General features: G+C 36.9%; 1 protein-coding gene across 4 annotated transcripts in view; it reads right to left on the minus strand.

Moving 5' to 3' along the window:
- Positions 1–11,540: 11,540 nt before the first annotated feature.
- The window catches only part of ART3 (ADP-ribosyltransferase 3), a 147,085-nt gene continuing 142,193 nt past the window's right edge, over positions 11,541–16,432 (minus strand). For 3 of the 4 annotated variants that reach the window (XM_029944700.1, XM_029944707.1, XM_029944693.1), the window contains 4 exons: positions 15,839–15,871; positions 14,905–14,937; positions 13,561–13,593; positions 11,541–11,939 (listed from right to left, as the gene is read on the minus strand). In XM_029944700.1, coding sequence (XP_029800560.1) covers positions 11,800–11,939; positions 13,561–13,593; positions 14,905–14,937; positions 15,839–15,871 — 239 coding nt within the window. In that variant the 3' untranslated portion in view covers positions 11,541–11,799. The remainder of the gene's footprint in view (positions 11,940–13,560; positions 13,594–14,904; positions 14,938–15,838; positions 15,872–16,432) is intronic. The other variant, XM_029944712.1, reaches the window with a different exon arrangement.

Genomic DNA, 16,432 nt, shown 5'->3' on the forward strand with positions numbered 1-16,432 from the left:
TATATATATACACACACACACACACACACACACACACACACACACACACACACACAATGGAGTATTACATGGCAATGAGGAAGAATGAAATCTGGCCATTTGTAGCAATGTGGATGGATCTCCAGGGTGTCATGCTAAGTGAAATAAGGCAGAGGACAGATACTGTATGTTTTCACTCCTAAGTGGAATAGGAGAAACTTAGCAGAGGACCATGGGGGAGGGCAAGGGGGAAAAATAGTTGGGGAGAAACTAGGAAGAGGGAAGGAAGAGAGGGAGAGGGAAGAGGGAAGAGGGGAAGAAGTAAACCATGGGGGAGGGAGAAGGAAGTAAACCATGATAGACTCTCTAATACTGAGAACTTACTGAGGGCTGATGGGGGAGGGGGAAAGGGGAAGGAGGGTGATGGGCATGGAGGAGGGCTTTTGTTGGGATGAGCACTGGGTGTTACATGAAACCAACTTGACAATAAACTAAAAGAAAAAGAAATTGACTCTTCATGATCAGAGCATTTATGCACTATTTCTCTTTTGTATTCACCTCATTCCTTAATTCTGAAAAGTGAGAATATACAGTTAATGTGTGAAATTCTCATAATCTCATTTTTTCTTATTGAATTTGACCGCCAAAAAAAAAAAAAAAAAAAAAGGAAGGACACTCTGGACCAGATGAATTTAAATGTACCTATTCAGAACCTTTTTTCCTGTAGAGCAAAATACATAACCTTTGCAAGTGCACATGATAACACAAAAGAAGTTACAACAATTTCAAAGGAATCAAAGCCATTCCATACATCCTTTCTGATCACACCACCATGAAACTAGAAATCAACCACAAAGAAAGATGTGGAAAGATTACAAATACACTAAGGTAAATAACATGCTATTTAACAATGAATGGGTCCACCAAGAATTCAAAGAAGAAATTAAAAGTTACATGAAAAAAAAAATGAATATGAAAATATAACAGCCCCAAATCTTTGGGATGCAGCAAAAGTGGTTCTAAGAGGGAAGTTTAAAGCAATCCAGGCCTACTTAAGAAACAGGGAAAATTTCAAATAAACACCTAACTTTACACCTAAAGGAGTTAGGAAACAAGTAAGCAAAACCAAAATCCAGCAAAAGGAAAGAAATAACTAAGATTAGAGCAGGGACACCTGGGTGGCTCAGTAGGTTAAGCATCCTCTTGATTTGTCCTGTCATTCCAGGGTTGTGGGACTGAGCCCTGCATGGAGCTCTCTGCTGGATATGGAGCCTAAGATTCTTTCTCCCTCTGCCTGCTTCCCTTGCTCTTTCTAAAAATGGAGGAGAAGGAGGAAAAGAAAGAGAAATATCAGAGCAGAAATGATATAGAAACTAAAAAAGAAGATTTAAAAATGAGGTGGGGGCAAGATGGCACAGAAGTAGGGAGTTCTATACTTCCCACTTGCATCTATCAAACAAAGAAGGGCTGAAGCCAAAGACACTGAACCACAAGAGTCTGGGAGGAAAAGAGACAAAGTCCACTAAGAAGACAGCCTCATAGGTGCATGACTGTGAACTGGGGAAGATAAAAATGAGCCGGACTCAGAAGCACTGATTGGAGAGAGCCCCCTCTGCGGATAGACAAAGGGAAATGAGCGGCTGAAACTGCTCTTAGAACTGTCCCTGGAGAAGAGACAAGCCTTGGCCTGGGACAGAGAGGGATCCTATCATCCCATCTCTAGCCACAGGGCTTTCGGAGAGAGATACTATCTCTAGCTGCGGAGGCTTCCTTGGGCTGGGTGCCCCAGTCCCAGAAATTCCCCCTGGTACAGTATAGACTATATGCGAAGGACTCGACTGGCATCAGGAGAATCTGCCCCCCTACACGACCCAGGGCTAGGAAGAGCCCCGGCCTAGGCTTGCAGGACTACATTTGGGCTGTATCATTACTGCACAGGGAGTAAGAACTGGAAAGGAAGCTGGGGGCGGGACACAGAACACTGCCCACCTTGGCTGTGTCCCCAGCACAGTGAGATCAAACCCAAAAGAGTGATTTGCAACTCTTGGTTTGAAGAGGGACTTGGGGGGGGGGGGGCGGCTGCCATTTTTCTCCCCACAGCCACCAAGGCGGGGACTCAGGGAGCAGCCTTCGGGACCCACAGTGGAGGCCAGACCCAACTACACCAAACCACACACACCTGCATTACACAGCTGCTTTGTTACTGGAGTTGGACAGATGCTGCAGAAACAGCCCCTCACCCAATACCAGCATTGATGCATTGCCGTGGTTAACGCTAGATAAATTCTTACTCAGATATATTCTCCCTTATCTCATTCTTTTCTCTTCACCCTCCCTAGGACTGGGTATTCTGGTTATAGGTTTGCTTCAACAGTCATGCCTAATCTATTCCCTTGATACATATTCTACACCTCCATCGTTACCTTCCCCTCTCTCTGAAATAACCAGACTAGTTTCTCGAGGTAACATTATCTTCGTTTTTTTTTTTTCTTTTCTCTCCTCGCCTCCTGCCATATTCTCCTTTTTCTCTATCTGAATTAGGCCTTTTAGTCTATCTTCCTGGTCAAAGTTCAACTTCTCTTTCTCCCCACCCCTGTCATTTCATTTCTTTCTTTGTATATGCTCTTCCATCAGCACTGCCTTCACCTGCTCTTTATTTGTGGGGATCTCTGGTTTTATGCTTTTAAATTGCCCTTTTGTCTTTCCCCCCCTTTCAGTTTGCTTGTTTGATTTGTGTGTACCTTTTTTGTTCCCTGTTTGTCTGGGTATAACACTGGGTGTTATATGGAAACCAATCTGACAATAAACTAAAAAAAGAAACTAAAAACCAAAACAATATACAGTGGATCAATGAACATAGCTTATTCTTGAAAAGACAACAAAATTGATAAGCCTCTTACCAAAACTCATAAAAAAGAGAAGATTCAAATCAACAAAATCTCTAATGAAAAAGGAGAACAAAAAACCAACACCATAGAAATACAAACAACTGTAACAGGATATTTTTAAAAACCTATACGCCAAGAGATTGGAAAACTTAGAAGAAATGAATGAATTCCCAGAAACATATAATCTACTAAAACCAAATCAAGAAGAAACAGAAAATTTGAACAAACCAAATACCAGCAATGAAATTGAATCAGTAATCAAAACCCCCAACAAACAAAAGTCCAGGACCAGATGTTTCACAGGTAAATTCTACCAAACTCTGAAAGAAGAGTTAATATCCATTCTCCTCAACCTATTTTTTTATTTTTTTAAATTTTTAAATGTTTTTTACTTATTTTTTTTGAGAGACACAGTGTGAGCAGAGGAGGGTCAGAGAGGGAAGGCGACACAGAATCTGAAAAAGGTCTAGGCTCTGAGCTAGATGTCAGCACAGAGCCCGACGTGGGGCTTGAGCCCACCAACCATGAGATCATGACCTGAGCCAAAGCTGGATGCTTAACTGAGCCACCCAGGCGGCCCTCCTCATCCTATTTCAAAAAATACAAGAGGAAGCAAAATTTCCAAATTCATTCTATGAAGCCAGTATCACCTTGATACCAAAACGAGATAAAGACACTACAGAAAAAGAGAACTAGAAGACAATAACTCTCATAAATACAGATGTAGAAATCATCAACAAAATATTAGGAAACTGAGTCCAATGATACATTAGAAGATGATGTACCAGGATCAAGCTGGATTTATCCCTGAGAAGCAAAGGTGGTTCAATATGTGCAGGACAATTAACATGGTATGCCACATTAAGAAGAGAAAGGATGAAAACTAAATGATCATTTCAAAAGAAGCAGAAAAAAGCATTTGACAAAGTACAACATCCATTCATGACAAAAACCCTCAACAAAACTGACCTTAAATGAATATGCCTCAACATAATAAAGACTTTCTATGAAAAACCCACAGCCAATATCATATCCGATGGTGAAAAACGAAGAGCTTTTCTCCCAAGGTCAGGCGACAAGACAAGGATGTCCACTTTTCCCACTTTTAGTCAATATAATAGTTGAAGTCCTAGCCACAGCAATTGGACAATAAAAAGAAATAAAAGACTTCAAATTGGCAAGGAATAGGTAAAACTTTTACTACTTGCAGATGACATGACAGTATATATAGAAAATCCTAAAGACTCCACCAGAAAACTACTAGAACTGATAAACTAATTCAGTAAAGTCACAGGATACAAAATCAAGGTACAGAAATTTTCTGCCATCCTATATACTTTTAAAAATGAGACATCAGAAAGTGAAACTTCTAAAAAAAATCCCATTTACAACTGCACCCAAAAATGATAAAACAGGAATAAACTTAAGAGGTAAGAGATCTGTCCTCTGAAAACTATTAAAAACCACTGGAAGAAATTCAAGATGATACAAAGAAATGGAAAGACACTCCATGCTCATGGATTGGACAAGAAAATATTGTTAGAATATCTATACTACCCAAAGCAATCTACAGACTTAATGCAATCCCTATCAAAATACCACCAGCATTTTTCAGAGCTAGAGCAAACAATCCTAAAATTTGTATGAAACACAAAAGACCCTGAATAGCAAAAGTAGTCTTGAAAAGCAAAACCAGAAGTATCATACTTCCAGATTTCAAGTTTGATTACAAAGTGGCAGTAATTCAAACAGTATGGCATAAAAAGAGATACAAGGAAGAGTGGAAAAGAACCAAAAATCCAGAAATAAACCCACAATTATATGGTCAATTAATCTTCAATGAAGGAGAAACGAATATGGGAAAGAGACTGTCTTTTTAACAAATGGTGCTGGGACAGCAACATGCAAAAGAAAGTAAATGAACCACTTTCTTTCACTATACACAAAAATAAATGCAAAGTGAATTAAAGACTTAAATGTGAGACCTGAAACAAAAGTCCTTGAAGACAGCACAGGAAGTAATTTCTGATATCAGCTGCAGCAGTATTTTTCTAGATATGTCTCCTTAAGTAAAAGTAAAAGGAAACATGAACTACTGGAACTTCATCAAAATAAAAACCTTCTTCAAAGTGAAGGAAACAATCAACAAAACCAAAAGGCAAACTACTAAATGGGAGAAGATATTTGCAAAATGTCATATCCAATAAAGTTTCTAAAATATAAACAATGGATCCAACTCAATACCCAAAAACCAAATAATCCAATTAACAAAAAGGGCAGAAGACATGAATAGACTTTTCTTCAAAGAAGACATCCAGATGGCCAACAGACACATGAAAAGATGCTCAATATCACTCATCATTAGGGAAATGTAAATCAAAACCACAATGAGATATTACCTCACATCTGTCAGAATGGCTAAAAGAGAAAACACAAGAAACCATAAGTGTCGGTGAGGAGGTGGAGAAAAAGGAACTCTCATATTGTTGGTCTGAATGCAAATTGGTGCAACTGTTGTTGAAAACAGTATCGATTTCCTCAAAAAATTAAAAATAGAACAACTATTCTATGATCGAGGGATCACACTACTGGGTATTTATCCAAAGAATACAAAACCACTAATTCAAAGGGATAGATGCACCCCTATGTTTACTGCAGCATTATTTACAATAGCCAAACTAGGGAAGCAGCTAATTGCCCATTGATAGGTCACTAGATAATGATGATTCAGTGTGTGTACATGTGTCTATTTGTGTGTATATACATATATGCATTACAATATTATTCAGCCATAGAAAAGAATGACATCTTGCCATTTGCAACAACATGGATGCAGCTAGGCGAAATAAGTCATTCAGAGAAAGACATATACCGTATGATCTCACTCATATGTGGAATTTAAGAAACCAAGCAAATAAACAAAGGAAAATAAAAAGAGAGAGAGAGAGACACCAAGGAACAAACTCTTCACTATAGAGAACAAACTGATGGTTACTAGAGGAGAGATGGACGGGAGTTGAGGGAAGTAGTGGACAGGGATGAAAAACTATACTTACCCTGATGAAAAATATTAAAATGATTAAAGTAAATGTCATTCTTTTCTATGGCTGAATAATATTGTAATGCATATATGTATATACACACAAATGATTAAGTAAGTAGGTAAATAAATGAAAACTATCAGAAAGAACAAAGGCATTAAATAATGAAAAGGGGATCTTTCCAACAAGAGGATGTAACAATTGTAAATATACACCCAATATAGGAGTACCTAAGCAAATATTAATAGACCTTAAAGGGAGAAACTGTTCCTAATACAAAAATAATACAGTAACAGGAGATTTTAACACCACATTTATATCAACAAATCCTCCAGACCAAAAATCAATAAGGAAACATTGATTTTGAATGATATATTAGAGCAGACGGACTTAACAGATACGTACAGAACATTCCATCCAACAACAGAATACATTCTTCTCAAGTGCACAGGCAACATTTCCCAGGATACATCACATATTGGGCTGAGAAACAAATCTCAATAAATTTAAGGAACTGAAATCATATCAAGTGTCTTTTCCAACCATAGCAGCATGAAGCCAGAACTCTGTTACAAGGAAAAACTTGATCAAACATAACAAGAAGATTGAACAACATGCTACTCAATAAACAATGAATTGGTCAAGAAATAAATCAAAGAGGAAATGAAAAATTAGCTTGAGACAAATGAAAATAGCAACACAATGGTTCAAAATCTTTGGGATGCGGCAAAAGCAGTTCTAAGATGTCTACAGCGCTAAACCTATAAGAAACAAGAAAAATCTCACATAATGTAACCTTCCACCTAAAGGAACTAGAAAAAGAACAAAGCCCAAAGTTAGTAAAAGGAAGGAAATAATAAAGATTGGAGTAGAAATAAATGACATACAGACTAAAAACCAAGATACAAACCATTAATCAAACTAAGCTGAGTTTTTAAATTAATTTATTTATTTTGAGAGAAAGACAGCATGTGGAGGAGGGGCCGAGGGAGGGAGAGGGAGAGGGGGAGAGAGAGAGAGAGAGAGAGAGAGAGAGAGAGAGAGAGAGAATCTCAAGCAGTCTCTGTGCTGTCAGCGCAGAGCCTGATGTGCGGCTTGAACCCATGAACTGTGAGATCATGACTTCAGCCAAAATCAAGAGTAGGATTATAAACTGAGTGAACCACCCAGGCACCCCTGAACTGGTTTTTTGAAAAGATAAACAATACTGATAAACCTTTAACCAAACTCAAGAAAAAAAAGAGGGGGGCACCTGGGTAGCTCAGTCGGTTAAGCATCCAGCTTCAGCTCAGGTCAGGATCTCATGGTTCGTGGGTTCAAGCCCTGCATCAGGCTCTGTGGTGACAGATAGCTCAGAGCCTGGGGCCTGCTTCAGATTCTATATCTCCCACTCTCTCTGACCCTCCCCTGCTCACTCTGTCTCTCGAAAATAAATAAAAAACATAAAAACAAATTAAAAAAAATAAAATAAATTAAAAAGTAAGAGGAACCAAATAACCAGAAATTAAAAAGAAGTTACAAGTGACCCCACAGAAATACAAAAGATCAAGACTACTATGTAAAAGCGTAATATCAACAAACTTGACAGCCTAGAAGACCTAAGTTTCCAGAAACACACAATCTTCTAAGACTGAATCAGGAATAAACAGAAAATGTGAACAGACTAGTTACTGGTACTGAAATTCAACCAGTAATCAAAAAACGACTAACATCAAAAGTCTAGGACCAGATGGCTTCACAGGTGATTTCTATAAAACATTAAAGAAGAGTTAATACCTATCCTTCTAAAGCTATTCCAAAAAAATATTAAAGGATGATTCCAAATTCATTCCTGGAGACCAGCATTACCCTGATATCAAACACAGGCAGAGATACTATGAAAAAATAAAAAAATACAGACAAATACCCCAGATGAACACAGATATAAGAATTCTCAACAAAATACTTGTCTATTGAATTCAGCAGTATGTTAAAAAAAAAAAAAAGGATCATTCACCATGATCAAGTGGAATTTATTACAGGGATGCAAGGACAGTTCAATATCTACAAATAAATCAACATAATACATCATATTGAGAAAATGAAGGATAAAAATCATATGATCATTTCAATAGATGCAGAAAAAGCATGTGATAGAATCAACATCCATTTATGATAAAATATCTCAACAGAGTGGGTAGTAAGGCAATGTACCTCAACATAACAATAGACCATGTATGATAAGCCTACAGCTAGCATATTCAACAGTGAAAAGATGAAAGCTTTTCTTCTAAGATCAGGAACAAGACAATTTATTTTGTTGTTCTAATAAATTAATCTACTAGTTAGTTATTAATTAAGAATTAACTAGTTCTAATAAACTAATAAACTCACATTTATTCAACATAGTACTGGAAATCTAAGCTACAGCAATCATAAGAAAAGGAAATTAAAAGGCATTCAAATTGGTAAAGAAAAAATGAAACTGTCACTACTTGTTGGTGACATGACACGATATAAAGAAAACCCTAATACTCCACCAAAAACTTATCAGAACTAATAAATGATTCAGTAAAGTTGCAGAAAACAAAATTAATAAGCATAATCTACTGTGTTTATATACATTAATAAACTATCAGAGAAAGAAATTAAGAAAATAATCTCATGTACTATTACATCAAAAAGAATAAAATACCTAGGAATAAATTTAACCAAGGAGGTAAAATACCTGTACTCTGAAAAATATTAAGACATTGATGATGACATGAAGAAACTGAAAATGACACAAATAAATGGAACAAGATCTTCTGTGCTAATGAACTGGAAGAATAGTGTTAAATTTCCATACCAGCCAAAGCAATCTAGAGATTCAGTACAATCCTTATTAAAATGCCAAGAGCAGTTTTCACAGAACTAGAAAAAATAATTATAAAATTTGTATGGAACCACAAAGGACACCAAATGCCTAGTATCAAGGAGATAAGAAATAACAAGTGTTGGCGGGGATGTAGCCAAAGAAATCTTGAGAAAGAAGAACAAAGCTGGAGGTATCAGGCTACAAATCTACTGTAATCAAAACGGTATGATACTGGCACAGAAAAAGACACATAGATCAACTGAACAGAAAAGAAAGCCCAGAAATAAACCCACATGGTTTAATCTATGTGGTGGATTAATCTATGATAAAGAAGGCAAGAATACACACAAGGAAAAGACAGTTTCTTTACTATACAGTACTGGAAAAACTAGAAAACTACATGCAAAAGAATAAAATTGAACCACTTTTTTATACCACACACAAAAATAAACTAAAAATGAATTAAAGACTTAGATGTGAGACATGAAACCATAAAACTCCTAAGAGAAAATATAGAGGTTATTTTGGACATCAGCCCCAGGAATATTTTCCTGGATGTGTCCCCTCAGGCATGGGAAACAAAAGCAAAAATCAACAAATGGGACCACATAAGGAAAAAGTCTTTTTTGCACAGCAAAGGACCATCAACAAAACAAAGAGACAACCTATGGAATGGGACACTATATCTGCAAATGACATACCCAATAAAGGGATAATATCCAAAAAATATAATGAATTCATACAACTAAATGTCAAGAAAACCAACAGTTTAAAAATGTGCAGAGGATCTAAATAGGCATTTTTCCAAAGAAGACATACAGATGGCCAACATACACATGAAGAGAAATACTCAACATCACTAATCATCAGGGAAATGCAAACAAAACCATAATGAAGTATCATCTCACAACAGTCAGAATGCCTACTATCAAGGAGATAAGAAATAACAAGTGTTGGCGGGGATGTAGAGAAAAGGGAACACTTGTGCACTGCTGGTGGGAATGTAAATTGGTATAGCCAATATGGAAAACAGTATGAAGATTCCTCAAAAAATTAAAAATAGAAATATTATATAATCTAGTAATTCCATTCTGGGGAATTTAGCCACAGAAAGCCAAAACTCTAATTTAAAAAGTTACATGCACCCCAAGTTCATTGTAACATTATTTACAATAGCAAAGATATGGAAGCAACTCAAGTGTCCACTGATAGATGAATGGATAAAGAAGTTGTAGTATTTATATATACAACGGTCAGCCATAAAAATAATGAAACCTTGCTGTCTGTGATGACATGGATGGACCAAAGGGTATGAGGCTAATTATGTCAGACAGGGAAAGACAAATACCATGTAACTTCATTTATATGTGCTAAGAAACAGAACAAATGAACAAACAAAACACAGAAACAAACTCATAAATACAGAGACCTGGTGGTTGCCAGAGAGGTGGGGGGAGGGAGATGGACAAAATGGATGAAGGGGAAGAGGTACAAATTTCCAGGAAATATGGCCATTTGTAGGAAAGTGGATGGACCTTGAGAGTGTCATGCTAAGCGAAATAAGTCAGGCGGAGAAGGATAGATACCATATGTTTGCACTCATAGGTCTAACAGGAAAACAGGAGAAACCTAACAGAGGACCAGGGGGAGGGGAAGAGGGAAAGAGAGTTGGGGGGAGAGAGGGACACAAAACCTGAGAAACTATTAAATACTGAAAACGAACCCAGGGTTGAAGGGGGAAGGAGAAAATAGGTGGTGGTGATGGAGGAGGGCACTTGTGGGGAAGAGCACTGGGTGTTATATGGAAACCAATTTGACAATAAACTATTAAAAGAAAAAAAGAAAAAGAAAGCATAGGGAATATAGTCCATAATACTGTAATTAACTTTTGTGTAGTGATAGCTGGTAACTACACTTACTATGGTAAGCATTTCAAATGTATGTACTTCTTAAATCACTGTTGTACACCTAAAACTAATATTCTGTGTCAACTATACATCAACTAAAAATTTTAAAAATAGGGGCACCTGGGTGGCTCAGTCAGTTAGGCATCCCACTTCAGCTCATGTCATGATCTCACAGTCCATGGGTTTGAGCTCTGTGTTGGGCTCTGTGCTGACAGCTCAGAGCCTGGAGCCTGCTTCAGATTCTGTGTCTACCTCTCTCTCTCTGCCCCTCCCCTGCTTGTGTTCTCTCTTGCTCTCAAAAATTAATAAACATTAAAATTTTTTTAATTAAAAAAAATATATAAATAAGCCAAACAAGGGGAAGTGTGCAGACTTAAAAAAAAAAAAGCAAAATGAACCCCCAACACCTTGTTTACATTTTAAGTAGTTTTTTCTCTTATCTTTCAAAGTGGACTTACATCCTTTTTGAAACATTGCAAAATGTAAACAAGTGCCAGTAATTTAAAAGTCCAGGCCTAAATCAGTCACTACTCAAACACCACAATATCTTAGGGAAAAGGATACCCACTGTATAACCTCATTTTCCCTGCTTATTTAGCATATATATTCATTCACCACTGTCTACTTTTCTAGGTTAATATGAGATTTGACTTAGGGATTATATGAAACACTTGGTAAACTACTGTGGTTACCTACATAAAACTGTTCATATATTAAGGGAAGATGAAGAGATTGAGAGATGATAGTATTTCAATTTAAAGTTTGATCATTCAAAGATGAGTTTGATTATTCAAAGATGAGTAAAGATTCTTTAAAATTCTAATTCAGGAATTAAATTCATGTTAATCACTAACAGTATTGGATATTTTAATATCTGGCAATTCTGAAACTGTAGCCAACAATCTTAAGTTATTTTATTGAATTCAACCAGAAGTATACAGGCATTTTTTGCAATCATAAATATAGAAATAAATGAAAAATGAATTCTATGACATCTGGACCAACTCTGAATTTGCAAAGTAAGTAACAAATATGCAGTCCTCATGTTATCACATGACTTTGACCAAAAGTGAAAAATATATCACTCCTTTTAACAGATTCCTGTGGGATCCCTTGAGGAGATTTTAAGTGATAAAGAATGTATTAGACTACAGAGCAACAAAGAGATTTATAGCAGAAGCACTGATTAAAATGATGAACGTCGCCAATGATGGAAGGAGCATTTTGCCAGAGGATGCAGAGGGATGGGTTTTGGGACCTGGAACTGGAATCACACCTGGACCTGGAGCTGTTAATGAGAAGACACAGTCATTGACGCATGTCATTCCTGATACTCAGTTTTATCCACCTAAACCATGTATCCTTAATATACACACTTTCAAGTTGAGTTACAAACTTACCTAAAATACTTCTAACCAGAAACAAGGTTGAAATAAACATAGTTCACTACAGATTTCAGGCTACATTTTCATATATATCATCAGGGTGTGCTGATCTAGGTTTCATCTAGGATTCCATAGCCTTTTTGGTATTTATGCATACAAGATACTGTTGTTCAAGTTCTCTACAATTTCATAGCAATTTTCTGTTTTCATTTTCTGTATGTACATGCAAGTAAAGTTTAATTCTGTGTAGATTTCAAGCAAGGCTATATTTAATATGTATATGCCAACAGCTACTAACATACAATTAAATATAGCTGAATTTTTAAACACTGGGCCCTGTACGCTGATAAAAAGGATTAATTTAACTTTTCCCCTCCATACCTGATACACACTGTAGAAAAGAGTTTCCCTTTCATGTGAACTAGTGAAGAGGAACAGTGCAGTCCATCCAAGTAAAGGATGCTGTTTCACATGGTAATTCAGTTATCCCTTAACTAAATTATGGCTCTATTTTGGTTTAGACTGTACAAAGGAAGACTAGGAAGTATCTAAATGGGATCACCACTCAAGATTTCACACATAAGGCAGAGAGAAACAGACAATACATTTTATAAGTCTTTAACTCATATTACCAATTTACCTGCCAGGCATCTGTATGTACACAGATGGGGAAATGGACGGGCAGGTGCACGCGTACATTAGTTTGTTACTACAGAGCAGTGGTTCTCAAGGCAGAAGTACCACCCCCTCTAAGAGGCAGTTTGTAAATTTGTCAGAGTATTTTTTGATAATCACAACAGTGGAGTAGAAGTAGAAGGCTACATATCTTGCAATGCTCTGGACAGTGTTTCCACAATGAAAAATTAACCCATTTCCACACAAATTTCAAATGCACTGCCAAACACACATATAAGTTAATAACCTATAATAATGCTTAAACCCAGAATCAATTTTATGTAGAAACAAAATATTTTGGGATAGTTTTAATATACATTAATGTCCATCTAGTTTCTATTTCGTCTTTCGTTTTCTTATGCTTGCATAGAGTAGCTTTCAGTCTTAAATTCAATTTGTGTAAGTCAACACAATCATCTATCCATTACGTCTCTTAGAATAATGCAGGCACATAACATATTGAAATGTATATAATTTTGTTATAAATTATAACTAAAACATTATACTGATATTTTTATGGGTGCAGGAGGGTCTTCTATCTACAAATGGTACTTCAGGATAGTATAAAGGCTTTATAAATACTTGTTATTAAAAGGAAGAAGAGGGTACACCAGGTTGAGAACCACCACTCCAAACAGAATACACAGTTGAAAATGACTGCTTAAGAAATATAGTCAAGTTGCTCCTACCATGTACACACTAATAAGCATTTGGATATGATATATTCTGTTATTATGATTCCTTAAACTCTTAAAACTTTGTTCCTGTTACTGAGGAAAAATAAATTTGTCACTTTTTCTATATTGCAGATCAGACAATTATCAACTAAGGAAATGAAGTATTTCTTACTAGGATTGTCGATATCTTCTTGACTTTGGTCTTCTAAAATAGAAACATATTTTGAGTTAATTGCATTGTACATCTATGCATCCAGAAAGAGAAAAATATGACTAAATGATTAAGCAAACATGGTTATCTCTGAGCATGGGCCTGCAGGGCAAGGTACTGGGTTTAGATGTATGTGTGGGATTGGGGGAAGTTTTAATTTTTACTCACTGTGTTCTTTGAATTTTTTTTACCTTGTATATATGTTTCCATTAAAAAAAATTAAAATTTTATTAACAAAAAAGAACTTTTTCTGCACATTGAACTAAGATTCCTGAGTATAACATTAATACTGAGCGCTTTTTATATGTCATACATTGTGTAAATGACTTATGTAATTGTCACATTTCTTATAGTCCCAGTAGATATAGTTATCAGTATTATACAGATGTTCCTCAAAACTTGCATAAAATCACAGAAACATTCAGTGGTAGCAATGTCTGATCTCAAAGCCTCTGTTCTCCATTAGTATGATATACTACCTCAATTACAATGTTGTGCTAGCATTGAAATACTATAATATTGCCATATTTTGATAGCTTTGAAGCCAAATACCAATTCTAGGAGCTTAGGATAGAGGCGGTTTTTTTGTTTTTTGGTTTTTTTTAATAACTAAATTTGGCTGGAAGACAAGTGTCATGTGACAGAATGAACAAAATTTGATAAGTGTGAGTCCTGGTTTTCTCTTTCTAGTCCTTTACAGGTTTCTTAAATTTCCTATATTCCATACATTCATCTCTGAAAAGGCAATATTTATCTTAACTGGATTAAGTGAGATCCTGTATAAATGTTTTGACACTTTTAAAAAGCTTACACTACACACAGCTTTCCAGGAGAGAGCACAAAAACAAAACATTCCCAGCAAAACTTAGGCGTCTATTTGTGGTAGGAACATGTAAGTGCAGTGAGGATCACAGAATGACTGGTCTCATGCTGTAGGTTCTCATACACACCTACCTCTCTGATGACGCTGTTCCTGTCACTACAGATTCCCTCACAGTAGCCACCTTACCCTGGGAAGCCCCCTGTTCCATTCTGCAATAGACATGTGCAGCTGGAACCCAGCTGATCCCGTTGCCGGTCGCCTATGTGTTTGTTTGCTTAGCCCGGAGAGCCAGCATAGCAGCCTGCTGCTCACACTGAAAGGGGCTCTCAACATTTTCTCCCTCTGGCTTGCAGACTGGAGTGTCAGAGAAGCTGTACAGCCCAGGTGTCTTTCTTAGCCCGCTTAACACTGAGCTAACTGAATGATGACAGTAAAGGACCAGAACCCCCTGGTACCTCCACCCCCAATAAAGAATGTATTACCAGGTTTTTCATCCAGTCGTACCACTTTTATTCCTAAATGAGAAAGAATTTCAGATAATAATAATAAAGACAGCTACAATTTACTACTATTTTAACTATTTTAAACTACCATTCATTTTGCCAGACTTTATCTCATTAGGACTTTAATTAGTTCTGCAGGACAGAAAATTTCTTCATTTTACAGATGTGGAAGCAGAAGCACCAGCACAGGAAAGTGAAATAACTTACACAAAGATACCCAGTGAAAACAGCAGAGGAGAGATTTCATGAAGCTGAGTCTGTCTACACAGCCTGTGTTCATTCCCTACCTGGCTCAGGAGCTGCCTTTCAGATAACCACTGTGTCTCGAAGAAGCCAATGAAAATACTATGCAAATTCACATCACTGAGGTAAATAGTTGTAGACACATAAGGTGTGTCATCAGTTTTGTTAGAGGTTCACTTTAAAGTTGTAACCAAATAAACGTGTGGCTCAACACAGCAAATCCAGGAAAAAAAATAAGTCTGGGGGCCTTTTAACATTTTTCCTCTTACAGAAGAGGAAAAATTATGCTTATTCTGTAAGCATAATTTCTAAGCCTCTTCTGAGGAACTTGACAGGAAACACTATTCAGTTACTCTGGTCACAGAAGCTCAAGGCCCCTCAATAGCCTTGTCCTCACCAACAGCCTCACACTTTTTAAATATCTTTTCATGATTATATCTTACAGTTAGGCTAAATCTGCCATGGTAAATAAAACTGGAAAAACATTTGAGGAACCACAAGTCTTCAGGAATAATGGGTACTTGCTCATAAGTTAAGAGACCTGGGTCCTTCACTCACTTATGGGATCTTGTGCAAAGTCCTGAGGCTCCCCTGCATATCTAATAGTGACAATTGTAACTAAACCCCCCAAACTGGCAACTGCCTCTCTCATATGCCAACCACTGCTTACCAGGTAGTGAAAAAGTTTCTGGAATTTTCATCCCTAAATGAGAAAGAAGTTTTCAGTGACTTACAGTTTGCTCCAATGAGTACACTTTCCCAACTCTTATCTGATGAGCTTAAGTGATAAAAATGCCAAAGCTCCCCTGCACTGTGATTCCTGGGTTTTTATTCAAAAGTTATGGCCATGAGAACCCTCACTGTACAAACCTACTTCAAGCTTAGAGAAGCTTTCTGCCATAGCACCACACTGAGTTTGTCTGTATGCTAGAAGACTCTACTCTGTTACCTGGAAATTCTAAGAAACCGAGATGCTAGCCAAAGTGAAAAGTCAGCTTCTGCATGAAGCTGAATTTTCTATTGAATAACTTAAACTATAGAACCTAGAAGGGGCTGGCCTGCATGCCTCCAAGTCCCAGCAGCCTTGCCTTCAGCCATTCCCCTAAAAAGCTAAGTTTCCTGCTCCAGAAACATATGAATGCTAGGGAAGAAAGACACTGTTTTTCCTCTCTACTCTCCTCCCCAGCTAAATCTTAGTAGAATAGCTAGCAGTAGGCAGGCTGTAAGGGACACGTTAATGAATAACAGTCTCATGATGATATAC

Source organism: Suricata suricatta, chromosome 1 (assembly GCF_006229205.1).
Source record: "Suricata suricatta isolate VVHF042 chromosome 1, meerkat_22Aug2017_6uvM2_HiC, whole genome shotgun sequence".
NCBI classification, from domain to species: Eukaryota; Metazoa; Chordata; class Mammalia; order Carnivora; family Herpestidae; genus Suricata; species Suricata suricatta.